This window comes from Oncorhynchus mykiss, chromosome 8 (assembly GCF_013265735.2).
Source record: "Oncorhynchus mykiss isolate Arlee chromosome 8, USDA_OmykA_1.1, whole genome shotgun sequence".
NCBI lineage: Eukaryota > Metazoa > Chordata > Actinopteri > Salmoniformes > Salmonidae > Oncorhynchus > Oncorhynchus mykiss.
Window position 1 is genome coordinate 87,389,924 of NC_048572.1, and position 16,785 is coordinate 87,406,708.

General features: G+C 43.7%; 1 protein-coding gene across 1 annotated transcript in view; it reads left to right on the top strand.

Annotated features, from left to right (window-relative positions):
* LOC110530822 (receptor-type tyrosine-protein phosphatase mu-like) overlaps window positions 1–16,522 on the top strand; it is a 403,267-nt gene extending 386,745 nt beyond the window's left edge. The window contains exons 18-19 of the mRNA XM_036986895.1: window positions 9,229–9,446; window positions 16,431–16,522. Of these exons, the coding sequence (XP_036842790.1) occupies window positions 9,229–9,446; window positions 16,431–16,522 (310 nt within the window). The remainder of the gene's footprint in view (window positions 1–9,228; window positions 9,447–16,430) is intronic.
* Window positions 16,523–16,785: the final 263 nt, after the last annotated feature.

The following is a 16,785-nucleotide window of genomic DNA, read 5'->3' on the forward strand; positions in this document are numbered from 1 at the left end:
GCCCAATGTATGACCATATTAGAGAGACATATTTCCCTCAGATTACACAGATCAACAAAGAATTTGAAAACAAACCCCATTTTGTTGAACTCCCATATCTACTGGGTGAAATACCACAGTGTGCCATCACAGCAGCACGATTTGTGACCTGTTGCCACAAGAAAAGGGCAACCAGTGAAGAACAAACACCATTGTAAATACAACCCATATTTATGCTTATTTATTTTACCCTTAACCATTTGTATATCGTTGCAACACTGTATATACACGTAATATGACGTTTGTAATGTCTTTATTGTTTTTAAACTTCTGTATGTGTAATGTTTACTGTTCATTTTTATTTCACTTTTGTATATTATTGACCTCACTTGCTTTTGCAATGTTAACACGTTTCCCATGCCAATAAAGCCCCTTGAATTGAATTGAATTACTGTAGATAGATAGATAGATAGATAGATAGATACAGTAGATAGATAGATAGATAGATAGATAGATAGATATATAGATAGATAGATAGATAGATACAGTGGATAGATCAAGTAGATTCGATAGGTACGGTAGATAGATTAGATGAGTTTATTAGTTACGTGCACAGGGGCGCGATGTAACCCGCAGGGTACAGTGTTATTATTATGCTCTGAGCTCCAACAGCGAATGTTCAAAAGAAGATAAGAGACAATAATAATAATAATAATAATAATAATGATAATAATAATGATAATAATGATAATAATGATAGTAATAATAATGATAATAATAATGATAATAATAATAATAATGATAATAATGATAATAATAATAATAATAATAATGATAATAATAATAATAATAATGATAATAATAATAATAATAATGATAATAGTAATAATGCTAATAATAATAATGATAATAATAATAATGATAACAATACTACTAATAATAATGATAATAATGATAATAATAATAATGATAATAATAATAATAATAATGATAATAGTAATAATGCTAATAATAATAATGATAATAATAATAATGATAACAATACTAATAATAATAATGATAATAATGATAATAATAATAATGATAACAATACTAATAATAATAATACTAATAATGATAATAATAATAATGATAATAATAATAATGATAACAATACTAATAATAATAATGATAATAATGATAATAATAACAATAACAATAATAATAATAATAATATGTACACATTTACAATGATAACAACTGTAGCCATGACAAATGTCCATTGGTAATAGGGGTACCCCCCCCCAGTCATTATTCCCTGTTGGTGACAGACACACACACACTGTTCCCTGCGTGTTCCCTGCGTGCGTGCGTGCGTGTGTGCGTGTGTGTGTGTGTATGTGCGTGTGCGTGCGTGCGTGCGTGTGTGTGTGTGTGTGTGTCACCAACAGGGCTAGGTTTAGAGCTGTAGCCTCAGAGCAGCTAAATTAGACCGATCCTGCTGAGGGGTTTTGAAGTTCTCTGTAACATGTTTTAGCAGAAACACACAAACACAACCCATCCCCGACTATACACCCATACACACACACACAAACACAAACACAACCCATCCCCGACTATACACCCATACACAATGCCCACAGTCATTTTGTTATTCAAACCTGAGATTTAGAAGATCACTCAGATTGTAGATGTTCTGTATAGGCTCACACAACAACAGGGTTGTTTAGATGTTCTGTGTAGGCTCACACAACAACAGGGTTGTTGTCCAGTGATAATCAGCTCGATTCAGGGTTGTTGTCATCCAGGGATCATCAGCTAGTTAGATTCAGGGTTGTTGTCACCCAGGGATCGTCAGCTAGTTAGATTCAGGGTTGTTGTCACCCAGGGATCATCAGCTAGTTAGATTCAGGGTTGTTGTCACCCAGGGATCATCAGCTAGTTAGATTCAGGGTTGTCGTCATCCAGGGATCATCAGCTAGATTCAGATGACAGTAGTCAATCCACTAATTACAGGTTCCATGGCAGATATATACAATCTCTCTGAAAACGTACTGAATCCTTTAGTCTGGATTGTCCTCGTCACAGTTTATGTAGTGTAGGTATATGTCCAACTCCATGATCTGCTAGGTCTCTTTAGAAACATACTGAGACATTCATGGTTTATTGTTTATATTAACAATAGCAACATAGTGGAGAGGACTCCCAAATAGAACCCTATTCCCTATATAGTGCACTACTTTAGACCAGAGTCCTCGTAGACCCTATTCCATATATAGTGCACTACTTTAGACCAGAGCCCTATGGCACCTTATTCCCTATAGATGGCACTACTTTAGACCAGAGCCCCATAGGACCCTATTCCCTATATAGTGCACTACTTTTGACCAGAAGCCCTATGGCACCCTATTCCCTATTTAGTGCACTACTTGTCATGAAGTGCACCATAACCCCTGGTCTAGTCCAAGGCTACCTATTTACCAACACTTACACTGAAGAGAATTTGATGAATGCTGAAAACTCACATTCATCAACACACACGGGACACACTCTCACCGTTAAACACACGTCGTCTCAGCTCATTCTACGCACCGCTGTTATAAAGCCATCTATCATAGCTTCACCTCCTCTTACAAATGAGAAGAGAAGGACATAACCATCAGTCTTCGTGTAACAGAGATGCATAGCAGCACACCATGTTACGGAACTGTGATGGACCTTTATCAGAGTAGCAACTGAGCTTCCCTGATCACCTACATAAATAAGTGTGTACACTCTAAAATAAAATAAGAGTGCTCTTTGGTAGAGAATGTAGAGAACATTTTTTTTTTTAGGGCCACCTACGAATGAAGCCATTGGAGCCTTGTGGTTCCGTAGTATCATGTCTTCTGTCTACTGAAGAAACCATAACAGCAGCAGATAAGAAGGAAACTTAATTTACTGGACCCCCCCCCTGAAGAAAGAGAACATTGATACCGTTTTCAAGCCTCAAATGAAAGTTCCTAAATGTTATTTTCTGCAATTTCAAATGTTATAATAGCAGCCCGAGGCATGGATAAACCTTGCCTCTGTCCTTGTCCGGATATAAAGCAATGAGACAAAGGTTTCAGCCCAAATGGCCCACTGTTCACTCATAGGGCCCCTGGTCAAATTCAGTGCACTGTAGGGAGCCATTTGGAACACAGTCCCGGACTAGGGCAGCCGAACATTTAGTCCCTCGTTCTTCTCTCTCTAAAGAGAGAGAGAAGAAAGCTGATGACGTCTCCAATTTGTCAGTCAGCTTCCAGGGTCAGTAGCAGCACTTCAACTATTTACAAAAAATATATTTTTACCTTTATTTAACCAGGCAAGTCAGTTAAGAACAAATTCTTATTTTCAATGACGGCCTGGGAACAGCGGGTTAACTGCCTTGTTCAGGGGCAGAACGACAGATTTGTTCCTTGTCAGCTCAGGGGGTTTGAACTTGCAACCTTCCGGTTACTAGTCCAACACTCTAACCACTAGGCTACCCTGCCGCTACACTATTACCCTCAGGCGTCGTCTTGCATCAGGCGTTCTAAGCTAAATGTTTCCAGGCAGAGGCGGTCTGTCGGGGGCCTGGTGTGTGTGTTTGTGTGTGCGTGCGTCCGTACGTCGGGGGCCTGGTCGGGACCTGGTAGAGGCCTGGTAGGGGCCTGGTGGAGGCCTGGTGGGGGCCTGGCGGGGACCTGGTGGGGGCCTGGTAGGGGCCTGGTAGGGGCCTGGTGGGGGCATGGTGGGGACCTGGTAGGGGCCTGGTGGGGGCCTCGTAGAGGCCTGGGGGGGGGGGGGGGGGGGGGCTGGTGGAGGCCTGGTAGAGGCCTGGTAGAGGCCTGGTGGGGACCTGGTAGAGGACTGGGGGGGGGGGGACTGGTGGGGGCCTGGTGGGGGCCTGGTAGAGGCCTGGTAGAGGCCTGGTAGAGGACTGGGGGGGGGGGGGGGGGGGGGGCTGGTGGGGGCCTGGTTGGGTCATATAGCTAAATTGTATAAACAGCGCGGAGATCTAAAACAACGCAGCAGTAGAGTCAGAGAGTCATCAGCCAGAACACTGTGTCTGTGAGACAGGCTTCTAAATGATGTCCCAAAGGGCACCCTATTCCCTTCATAGTGCACTACAGCGCCCTGGTCAAAAGTAGTGCCCTAAATAGGGAATAGCATTCCATTTGGGATTCAACCCTTAGTCAGAAGGTCATACTAAGACAGCCACTGACAAAGTGTTTCAGAACAGTTGGAAGACAGAGATAGTTAATTATTACACAGATTTCCCCCTCCGAGTCAGTAGCCATAGCAGTACATTGTAATGTATGTTCACTACCAAGCTGTTTTCAATTAGTTCTGAATTAGAGAGGGAGAGAGAGAGAGAGAGGAGTGTTATAGACAGAGAGAGAGAGGAGTGTTATAGACAGAGAGAGAGAGAGGAGTGTTATAGACAGAGAGAGAGAGAGAGGAGTGTTATAGACAGAGAGAGAGAGAGAGAGAGGAGTGTTATAGACAGAGAGAGAGAGGAGTGTTATAGACAGAGAGAGAGGAGTGTTATAGACAGAGAGAGAGAGAGAGGAGTGTTATAGACAGAGAGAGAGAGAGAGAGGAGTGTTATAGACAGAGAGAGAGAGAGAGAGGAGTGTTATAGACAGAGAGAGAGAGGAGTGTTATAGACAGAGAGAGAGGAGTGTTATAGACAGAGAGAGAGAGAGAGAGAGAGAGAGGAGTGTTATAGACAGAGAGAGAGAGAGAGAGAGAGAGAGAGAGAGAGAGAGAGAGAGAGAGAGAGAGAGAGAGAGAGAGAGAGAGAGGGACTTGCTTTGGCAATGTTAACACATGTTTCCCATTCCAATAAAGCCCCTTGAATTGAATTGAATTGAATTGAGAGAGTGAGAGAGAGAGTGAGAGAGAGAGAGGGAGAGAGAGAGAGAGAGAGAGAGAGAGAGAGAGACGAGAGGGAGATGGAGATGGAGAGAGAGAGAGGAGTGTTATAGACAGAGAGAGAGGAGTGTTATAGACAGAGAGAGAGAGAGAGAGAGAGGGAGAGAGAGAGAGAGAGAGAGAGGGAGAGGGAGGGGGAGGGAGAGGGAGAGGGAGAGAGACATATTAAAGGTCAGGGTGAATTACCCCCACGGCAACGGGAGACTAGAAATAAGCATGTCTTTGTTAAGTACAACTCCATTTAGGGGTACAATGCAGAGGCCTTCATTTGACCATGAGCTACAGTGTATTGTAGAATGAGAACTTGATCAGACAGGGTCAATACTGTATTGCTGTTGGTTAAATAGGACTGAGCAGTTCTATTTGTCCCTGTGTTGATAACTCTACTTTAAATCTATCTCTAGACTGCGTGGTGTTTGTGTGAGTGTAGTGCGTGTCTGTGCGTGTGCGTTCGAGTAGAGTTGTTGTTTTGTTAACGACTTTGTAAAGATGCGTTCAACTGAAGGAACCTAGCTAGCCGATTTGTGATATCATAGGTTTTCTGATATAGGGTAGAGTACAGATCTAGAATGAGACTCTATTTCTATGGAGTAGAAGACCATGATGAGACTCTATTTCTATGGAGTAGAATACCATGATGATGCTCTATGGAGTATAATACCATGATGAGGCTCTATGGAGTAGAATACCATGATGAGACTCTATTTCTATGGAGTAGAATACCATGATGGGAATCTATGGAGTAGAATACCATGATGGAACTCTATGGAGTAGAATACCATGATGAGGCTCTATGGAGTAGAATACCATGACGAGACTCTATGGAGTAGAATACCATGATGAGACTCTATTTCTATGGAGTAGAATACCATGATGAGGCTCTATGGAGTAGAATACAATGATTAGGCTCTATGGAGTAGTGAACAGTGAAGAGACCCTTTTTCTATGGAGTAGAATACCATGATGAGGCTCTATGGAGTAGTGAACAGTGAAGAGACTCTATTTCTATGGAGTAGAAGAATACCATGATGAGGCTCTATTAGTAGAATACCATGCTGAGGCTCTAAGGGGTAGAATACCATGATGAGGCTCTATGGAGTAGTGAACAGTGAAGAGACTGTATTTCTATGGAGTAGAATACCATGATGAGGCTCTATGGAGTAGAATACCATGATGAGACTCTATTTATATGGAGTGGAGTAACATGATGAGACTCTATTTCTATGTAGTAGAATACCATGATGAGACTATATTTCTATGGAGTAGAATACCATGATGAGGCTCTATGGAGTAGAATACCATGATGAGCCTATATTTCTATGGAGTAGAATACCATTACTCTATTTCTATGGAGTTGAATACCATGATGAGGCTCTATGGAGTAGAATACCATGATGAGACTATATTTCTATGGAGTAGAATACCATGATGAGGCTTTATGGAGTAGAATACCATGATGAGACTATATTTCTATGGAGTAGAATACCATGATGAGACTCTATTTCTATGGAGTTGAATGCCATGATGAGACTCTATTTCTATGGAGTAGAATACCATGATGAGGCTCTATGGAGTAGAATACCATGATGAGACTATATTTCTATGGAGTAGAATACCATGACGAGACTCTATGGAGTAGAATACCATGATGAGACTCTATTTCTATGGAGTAGAATACCATGGTGAGGCTCTATGGAGTAGAATACCATGATGAGACTATTTTTCTATGGAGTAGAATACCATGACGAGACTCTATGGAGTAGAATACCATGATGAGACTCTATTTCTATGGAGTAGAATACCATGGTGAGGCTCTATGGAGTAGAATACCATGATGAGACTCTATGGAGCAGAATACCATGATGAGACTATATTTCTATGGAGTTGAATACCATGATGAGACTCTATGGAGTAGAATACCACGATGAGACATATGGCTTTTTCTTTGCAACTCTGCCTAGAAGGCCAGCATCCCGGAGTCGCCTCTTCACTGTTGATGTTGAGACTGGTGTTTTGCGGGTACTATTTAATGAAGCTGCCAGTTGAGGACTTGTTAGGTGTCTGTTTCTCAAACTAGACACTCTGATGTACTTGTCCTCTTCCTAAAGACCCTACCTTAGTCTCTGGGTAGATGTGGTGCAGCTGGGGATAGGCCTCAGAGATTAGATCCTCCTCTTCCTCCTCCTCCTCCTCCTTCAGTCTGTCTCCCCAAGCTCTGCAGGAGACACTTAAGCTTTGACCTCAACTGACTGTCTATCACTGTCTATCACTGTGGTTGTCCTAAAACTAGATGATGAGACTCTATTTCTATGGAGTAGATTACCATGATGCGACTCTATTTCTATGGAGTAGAATACCATGATGAGGCTCTGTTTCTATGGAGTAGAATACAATGATGAGACTCTATTTCTATGGAGTAGAATACCATGACGAGGCTCTATGGAGTAGAATACCATGATGAGACTCTATGGAGTAGAATACCAAGATGAGACTATATTTCTATGGAGTAGAATACCACGATGAGGCTCTATGGAGTAGAATACCATGATGAGACTCTATAGAGTAGATTACCATGATGCGACTCTATTTCTATGGAGTAAAATACCATGATGAGGCTCTATAGAGTAGAATACCGTGACGAGGCTATATGGAGTAGAATACCATGATGATGCTCTATGGAGTAGAATACCATGATGATGCTCTATGGAGTAGAATACCATGATGATGCTCTATGGAGTAGAATACCATGATGATGCTCTATGGAGTAGAATACCATGATGAGACTCTATGGAGTAGAATACCATGATGAGACTATATTTCTATGGAGTAGAATACCACGATGAGGCTCTATGGAGTAGAATACCATGATGAGACTCTATAGAGTAGATTACCATGATGCGACTCTATTTCTATGGAGTAGAATACCATGATGAGGCTCTATAGAGTAGAATACCGTGACGAGGCTATATGGAGTAGAATACCATGATGATGCTCTATGGAGTAGAATACCATGATGATGCTCTATGGAGTAGAATACCATGATGATGCTCTATGGAGTAGAATACCATGATGATGCTCTATGGAGTAGAATACCATGATGATGCTCTATGGAGTAGAATACCATGATGATGCTCTATGGAGTAGTGAACAGTGAAGAGGCATCCCGGAGTTGCCTCTTCACTGTTGACGTTGAGACGGTTGTTTTGAGGGTACTATTTAATGAAGCTGCCAGTTGAGGACTTGTTAGGCATCTGTTTCTCAAACTGACACTCTAATGTACTTGTCTTCTTGCTCAATTGTGCATCGGGGCCTCCCACTCCTCTTTCTATTCTGGTTAGAGCCATCATCCCCTTTACCATCATCCTCTCTACCATCATCCTCTCTTCCATCATCCTCTCTACCATCATCCTTTCTACCATCATCATCTCTTCAATCATCCTCTCTAACATCATCCGCTCTACCATCATTCTCTCTACCATCATCCTCTCTACCATCATCCTCTCTAACATCATCCTCTCTTCCATCATCCTCTCTAACATCATCCTCTCTACCATCATCCTCTCTACCATCATCCTCTCTTCCATCATCCTCTATACCATCATCCTCTCTACCATCATCCTCTCTTCCATCATCCTCTCTAACATCATCCTCTCTAACATCATCCTCTCTAACATTATCCTCTCTACCCTCATCCTCTCTACCCTCATCTTCTCTACCCTCATCCTCTCTACCATCATCCTCTCTACCATCATCATCTCTACCATCATCCTCTCTTCCATTTTCCTCTCTACCATCATCCTCTCTACCCTCATCCTCTCTACCATCATCCTCTCTACCATCATCCTCTCTTCCATTTTCCTCTCTACCATCATCCTCTCTACCCTCATCCTCTCTACCCTCATCCTCTCTACCATCATCCTCTCTACCCTCATCCTCTCTACCATCATCCTCTCTACCATCATCCTCTCTTCCATTTTCCTCTCTACCATCATCCTCTCTACCCTCATCCTCTCTACCCTCATCCTCTCTACCATCATCCTCTCTACCATCATCTTCTCTACCATCATCATCTCTACCATCATCCTCTCTTCCATTTTCCTCTCTACCATCATCCTCTCTACCCTCATCCTCTCTACCATCATCCTCTCTACCATCATCCTCTCTACCATCATCCTCTCTACCATCATCCTCTCTTCCATTTTCCTCTCTACCATCATCCTCTCTACCCTCATCCTCTCTACCATCATCCTCTCTACCATCATCCTCTCTTCCATCATTTGTTTAACTCTTTTCCTTATGACGTTACTGTTATTATGTTCTCCTAAACAGGAAGCTGGCTAAGAAGCGTAAGGAGACGTTGAGCAGTACTCGACAGGAGATGACAGTGATGGTTAACTCTATGGATAAGAGTTATACGGAGCAGGGGACAAACTGCGACGAGGCCTTGTCGTTCATGGACACTCACAGCCAAACCCTCAACACCAGGAGTGAGTGTCCTCTCACACTCAATGGCCGTAGCGAGTGCACCCTCGCCGTCAATGGCAGAAGTAAGTATTCAGGAGTATTCAAGAGTCCAGGTTGCCCTATACACATATATATATATATATATATACTACTACTACTAAACCTAAAACTCCACACAGTTAATAGCAACACATAACCATAAATAACATACAATCCTACAGCACCTCAGTCTCGGATTAGACCTAACAGCTCAGTCTGTAGGTTAGCTTCTCTCCAGCCCCCTCATAATCTAATGTAAATATATCTAATTATATATCTAATGATATATCTAATGTAGACCTATCTAATGTAGGTCTATGTAATGTAAATATATCTAATGTTGGCCTATTTAATGTAGATATATCTAATGTAGATATATTTAATGTAGACCTATCTAATGTAGACCTATTTAATGTAGATATATCTAATGGAAACCTATTTAATATAGGTATATTTATTGTAGATATATCTAATGTAGATATATCTAATGTAGGCCTATCTAATGCCCATGAACTTGGTTTCAGTACAGTATGCACTGCAGCAACAGCAACCCCACACACCTCAGTGTCTTAACATCTAACACGCTACAATCCTTATGCTGATGTTGACTTCAATACAATAAGTACAGCTACATGGGTAGCTAATGACAGCATCTTACCCTGACATCACCCTAAATCCTAATAACAAAACCTAACCTAAACCTAAAGACCCTACCTTACCTTAGTCTCTGGGTAGATGTGGTGCAGCTGGGGATAGGCCTCAGAGATTACAACCTCCTCTTCCTCCTCCTCCTCCTCCTCCTCCTCCTCCTCCAGTCTGAGTCCCCAAGCTCTGCAGGAGACACATAAGCTTTGACCTCAACTGACTGTCTATCACTGTGGTTGTCCTAAAACTGATGAAGTCCTCATCCCTCTAATATTGCCTTGTTCACACCCCTCCCTCTCTGTCCAAAGCCTCTGTCCACTGTTATCTCGGTCCTTATCGCAGTAATATTGCCCTACAGTCCTTGCCCCTTCTGTTCTAAAGCCTGAGCCCCCTGATTTAAAAATAATAATATTTAATTTATTTAACCTTTATTTAACCAGGTAGGTCAACTGGCCATGTGAAATAAACATGTTTTATTTATTTTTTTAAATCATGGGGCTCAGGCTTTAGAACAGAAGGGGCAAGGACCGTAGGGCAATATTACTGGGATAAGGACAGAGGCTTTGGACAGACAGGAGTGTGAACAAGACAATATTACTGGGATAAGGACAGAGGCTTTAGACAGACAGGGAGGGGTGTGAACAAGACAATATTACTGGGATAAGGACAGAGGCTTTAGACAGACAGGGAGGGGTGTGAACAAGACAATATTACTGGGATAAGGACAGAGGCTTTAGACAGACAGGGAGGGGTGTGAACAAGACAATATTACTGGGATAAGGACAGAGGCTTTAGACAGACAGGGAGGGGTGTGAACAAGACAATATTACTGGGATAAGGACAGAGGCTTTGGACAGACAGACAGGGGTGTGAACAAGACAATATTACTGGGATAAAGACAGAGGCTTTAGACAGACAGGGAGGGGTGTGAATAAGACAATATTAGTAAACGTAAATTATGTTGTCCTACTGTTCTTGTCCCTCCTGTTCTCAAAGCCTGAGGTCCCCTAATATTGCCCTCCTGTTCCCAAAACCGGTCCAGAAGACCCATCACCTCAGTTGTTGACTGTCTATTGGTGTCATTTAGATGTCTATATTAGATGGTGTTAGTCATCCCTGTAACTACATCCTCTGGTCCTAGATGGTGTTAGTCATCCTCTGGTCCTAGATGGTGTTAGTCTTCCCTGTAACTACATCCTCTGGTCCTAGATGGTGTTAGTCATCCCTGTAACTACATCATCTGGTCCTAGATGGTGTTAGTCATGCTCTGGTCCTAGATGGTGTTAGTCATCCCTGTAACTACATCCTCTGGTCCTAGATGGTGTTAGTCGACCCTGTAACTACATCCCCTGGTCCTAGGAGAGGACTGTGACATGGTATTGGTCCTAGATGGTGTTGGTCATAGATTACATGGTGTTGGTCCTAGATGGTGTTGGTCCTAGATGGTATTGGTCCTAGATGGTGTTGGTCCTAGATGGTGTTGGTCCTGGATGGTGTTGGTCCTAGATGGTATTGGTCCTAGATGGTGTTGGTCCTAGATGGTGTTGGTCCTAGATGACATGGTGTTGGTCCTAGATGGTGTTGGTCCTAGATGGTGTTGGTCCTAGATGACATGGTGTTGGTCCTAGATGGTATTTGTCCTAGGTGACATGGTGTTGGTCCTAGATGACATGGTGTTGGGTCTAGATGGTGTTGGTCCTAGATGGTGTTGGTCCTAGATGGTGTTGGTCCTGGATGGTGTTGGTCCTAGATGGTGTTGGTCCTGGATGGTGTTGGTCCTAGATGGTGTTGGTCCTAGATGGTGTTGGTCCTGGATGGTGTTGGTCCTAGATGGTGTTGGTCCTAGATGACATGGTGTTGGTCCTAGATGGTGTTGGTCCTAGATGACATGGTGTTGGTCCTAGATGGTGTTGGTCCTAGATGGTGTTGGTCCTAGATGACATGGTGTTGGTCCTAAATGGTGTTGGTCCTAGATGGTGTTGGTCCTAGATGACATGGTGTTGGTCCTAGATGGTGTTGGTCCTAGATGGTGTTGGTCCTAGATGGTGTTGGTCCTAGATGTTGTTGGTCCTGGATGGTGTTGGTCCTAGATGGTGTTGGTCCTAGATGACATGGTGTTGGTCCTAGATGGTGTTGGTCCTAGATGACATGGTGTTGGTCCTAGATGGTGTTGGTCCTAGATGACATGGTGTTGGTCCTAGATGGTGTTGGTCCTAGATGACATGGTGTTGGTCCTAGATGGTGTTGGTCCTAGATGGTGTTGGTCCTAGATGACATGGTGTTGGTCCTAGATGGTGTTGGTCCTAGATGGTGTTGGTCCTAGATGACATGGTGTTGGTCCTAGATGGTGTTGGTCCTAGATGGTGTTGGTCCTAGATGGTGTTGGTCCTAGATGGTGTTGGTCCTAGATGGTGTTGATCCTAGATGGTGTTGGCCAGAGATGGTGTTGGTCCTGGATGGTGTTGGTCCTAGATGGTGTTGGTCCTAGATGGTGTTGGTCCTAGATGGTGTTGGTCCTAGATGGTGTTGGTCCTAGATGGTGTTGGCCAGAGATGGTGTTGGTCCTGGATGGTGTTGGTCCTAGATGGTGTTGGTCCTAGATGACATGGTGTTGGTCCTAGATGGTGTTGGTCCTAGATGACATGGTGTTGGTCCTAGATGGTGTTGGTCCTAGATGGTGTTGGTCCTAGATGACATGGTGTTGGTCCTAGATGGTGTTGGTCCTAGATGGTGTTGGTCCTAGATGGTGTTGGTCCTAGATGACATGGTGTTGGTCCTAGATGGTGTTGGTCCTAGATGGTGTTGGTCCTAGATGACATGGTGTTGGTCCTAGATGGTATTGGTGCTAGATGACATGGTGTTGGTCCTAGATGACATGGTGTTGGAACTAGATGACATGGTGTTGGTCCTAGATTGTGTTGGTCCTAGATGACATGGTGTTGGTCCTAGATGACATGGTGTTGGAACTAGATGGTGTTGGTCCTAGATGGTGTTGGTCCTAGATGACATGGTGTTGGTCCTAGATGGTGTTGGTCCTAGATGGTGTTGGTCCTAGATGACATGGTGTTGGTCCTAGATGGTATTGGTCCTAGATGACATGGTGTTGGTCCTAGATGGTGTTGGTCCTAGATGGTGTTGGTCCTAGATTTCATGGTGTTGGTCCTAGATGACATGGTGTTGGTCCTAGATGACATGGTGTTGGAACTAGATGGTGTTGGTCCTAGATGACATGGTGTTGGAACTAGATGGTGTTGGTCCTAGATGACATGGTGTTGGTCCTAGATGGTGTTGGTCCTAGATGGTGTTGGTCCTAGATGACAAGGTGTTGGTCCTCGATGGTGTTGGTCCTAGATGGTATTGGTCCTAGATGACATGGTGTTGGTCCTAGATGACATGGTGTTGGAACTAGATGGTATGTGTCCTAGATGACATGGTGTTGGTCCTAGATGGTGTTGGTCCTAGATGGTGTTGGTCCTAGATGACATGGTGTTGGTCCTAGATGGTATTGGTCCTAGATGGTGTTGGTCCTAGATGGTGTTGGTCCTCGATGGTGTTGGTCCTAGATGACATGGTGTTGGTCCTAGATGGTGTTGGTCCTAGATGGTGTTGGTCCTAGATGACATGGTGTTGGTCCTAGATGGTGTTGGTCCTAGATGACATGGTGTTGGTCCTAGATGGTATTGGTCCTAGATGACATGGTGTTGGTCCTAGATGGTGTTGGTCCTAGATGGTGTTGGTCCTAGATTACATGGTGTTGGTCCTAGATGACATGGTGTTGGTCCTAGATGACATGGTGTTGGAACTAGATGGTGTTGGTCCTAGTGGACATGGTGTTGGAACTAGATGGTGTTGGTCCTAGATGACATGGTGTTGGTCCTAGATGGTGTTGGTCCTAGATGGTGTTGGTCCTAGATGACAAGGTGTTGGTCCTCGATGGTGTTGGTCCTAGATGGTATTGGTCCTAGATGACATGGTGTTGGTCCTAGATGACATGGTGTTGGAACTAGATGGTGTTGGTCCTAGATGACATGGTGTTGGAACTAGATGGTGTTGGTCCTAGATGACATGGTGTTGGTCCTAGATGGTGTTGGTCCTAGATGGTGTTGGTCCTAGATGACAAGGTGTTGGTCCTCGATGGTGTTGGTCCTAGATGGTATTGGTCCTAGATGACATGGTGTTGGTCCTAGATGACATGGTGTTGGAACTAGATGGTATTGGTCCTAGATGACATGGTGTTGGTCCTAGATGGTGTTGGTCCTAGATGGTGTTGGTCCTAGATGACATGGTGTTGGTCCTAGATGGTATTGGTCCTAGATGGTGTTGGTCCTAGATGGTTTTGGTCCTCGATGTTGTTGGTCCTAGATGACATGGTGTTGGTCCTAGATGGTGTTGGTCCTAGATGGTGTTGGTCCTAGATGGTGTTGGTCCTAGATGACATGGTGTTGGTCCTAGATGACATGGTGTTGGTCCTAGATGACATGGTGTTGGAACTAGATGGTGTTGGTCCTAGATGCTGATGGTCCTAGATTCTGTTGGTCCTATATGACATGGTGTTGGTCCTATATGGTGTTGGTCCTAGATGGTTTTAGTCCTAGATGGTGTTGGTCCTAGATGGTGTTGGTCCTAGATGGTGTTGGTCATCCCTGTAACTACATCCTCTGGTCCTAGATGGTGTTAGTCATCCCTGTAACTACATCCTCTGGTCCTAGATGGTGTTGGTCCTAGATGGTGTTGGTCCTAGATGACAAGGTGTTGGTCCTCGATGGTGTTGGTCCTAGATGGTATTGGTCCTAGATGACATGGTGTTGGTCCTAGATGACATGGTGTTGGAACTAGATGGTATTGGTCCTAGATGACATGGTGTTGGTCCTAGATGGTGTTGGTCCTAGATGGTGTTGGTCCTAGATGACATGGTGTTGGTCCTAGATGGTATTGGTCCTAGATGGTGTTGGTCCTAGATGGTTTTGGTCCTCGATGTTGTTGGTCCTAGATGACATGGTGTTGGTCCTAGATGGTGTTGGTCCTAGATGGTGTTGGTCCTAGATGGTGTTGGTCCTAGATGACATGGTGTTGGTCCTAGATGACATGGTGTTGGTCCTAGATGACATGGTGTTGGAACTAGATGGTGTTGGTCCTAGATGCTGATGGTCCTAGATTATGTTGGTCCTATATGACATGGTGTTGGTCCTATATGGTGTTGGTCCTAGATGGTTTTAGTCCTAGATGGTGTTGGTCCTAGATGGTGTTGGTCCTAGATGGTGTTGGTCATCCCTGTAACTACATCCTCTGGTCCTAGATGGTGTTAGTCATCCCTGTAACTACATCCTCTGGTCCTAGATGGTGTTAGTCATCCCTGTAACTACATCCTCTGGTCCTAGATGGTGTTAGTCATCCCTGTAACTACATCCTCTGGTCCTAGATGGTGTTAGTCATCCCTGTAACTACATCATCTGGTCCTAGATGGTGTTAGTCATGCTCTGGTCCTAGATGGTGTTAGTCATCCCTGTAACTACATCCTCTGGTCCTAGATGGTGTTAGTCGACCCTGTAACTACATCCCCTGGTCCTAGGAGAGGACTGTGACATGGTATTGGTCCTAGATGGTGTTGGTCATAGATTACATGGTGTTGGTCCTAGATGGTGTGGTCCTAGATGGTGTTGGTCCTAGATGGTGTTGGTCCTAGATGGTGTTGGTCCTAGATGGTGTTGGTCCTAGATGGTGTTGTTCCTAGATGGTGTTGGTCCTAGATGACATGGTGTTGGTCCTAGATGGTGTTGGTCCTAGATGGTGTTGGTCCTAGATGACATGGTGTTGGTCCTAGATGGTATTGGTCCTAGGTGACATGGTGTTGGTCCTAGATGACATGGTGTTGGGTCTAGATGGTGTTGGTCCTAGATGGTGTTGGTCCTAGATGGTGTTGGTCCTAGATGGTATTGGTCCTAGATGGTGTTGGTCCTAGATGGTATTGGTCCTAGATGGTGTTGGTCCTAGATGGTGTTGGTCCTAGATGGTGTTGGTCCTAGATGGTATTGGTCCTAGATGGTATTGGTCCTAGATGGTGTTGGTCCTAGATGGTGTTGGTCCTAGAGGGTGTTGGTCCTAGGTGGTGTTGTTCCTAGATGACATGGTGTTGTTCCTAGATGGTGTTGGTCCTAGATGGTGTTGGTCCTAGATGGTGTTGGTCCTAGATGGTGTTGGTCCTAGATGGTATTGGTCCTAGATGGTATTGGTCCTAGGTGACATGGTGTTGGTCCTAAACTACTACACTAAATGACTACTAAGCTACTAAGATTATATGATTCACATACATTATATTCATGTTCAATGATTATGTTGAGATTCTATAACTATATAATTGACGATTGTTTATTTTCTGTCTCTAGCTGTGTTGTCCCCTTCCTCCTTCACCCTGAACAAGTCTAATACCCTCAGTTCAACGCTCCCCAAGTCCTACTACCCAGGTAAACACTTTTAAACACACACCATTCTGTTACTATATATTATACTCACGGTAGATAGTAGAGAGTACAAGTCAATGGTTGGAAAAAAAAGTACCTAGCGATGAGCTGACAAGAGTGTTTATCTTCTCACCTTTAAACCTAGGCCGTTGTTGGATCAATCATTTCCAGTAAACGTGCTCTTTATGAAGGCGCCTAGCTATATTTGTGCCTTTCCATATCAACAGTCCACAGAGTCTCTTTGTGTGAGATTTGATAGCTCTTATGTCTGCGGCTATAA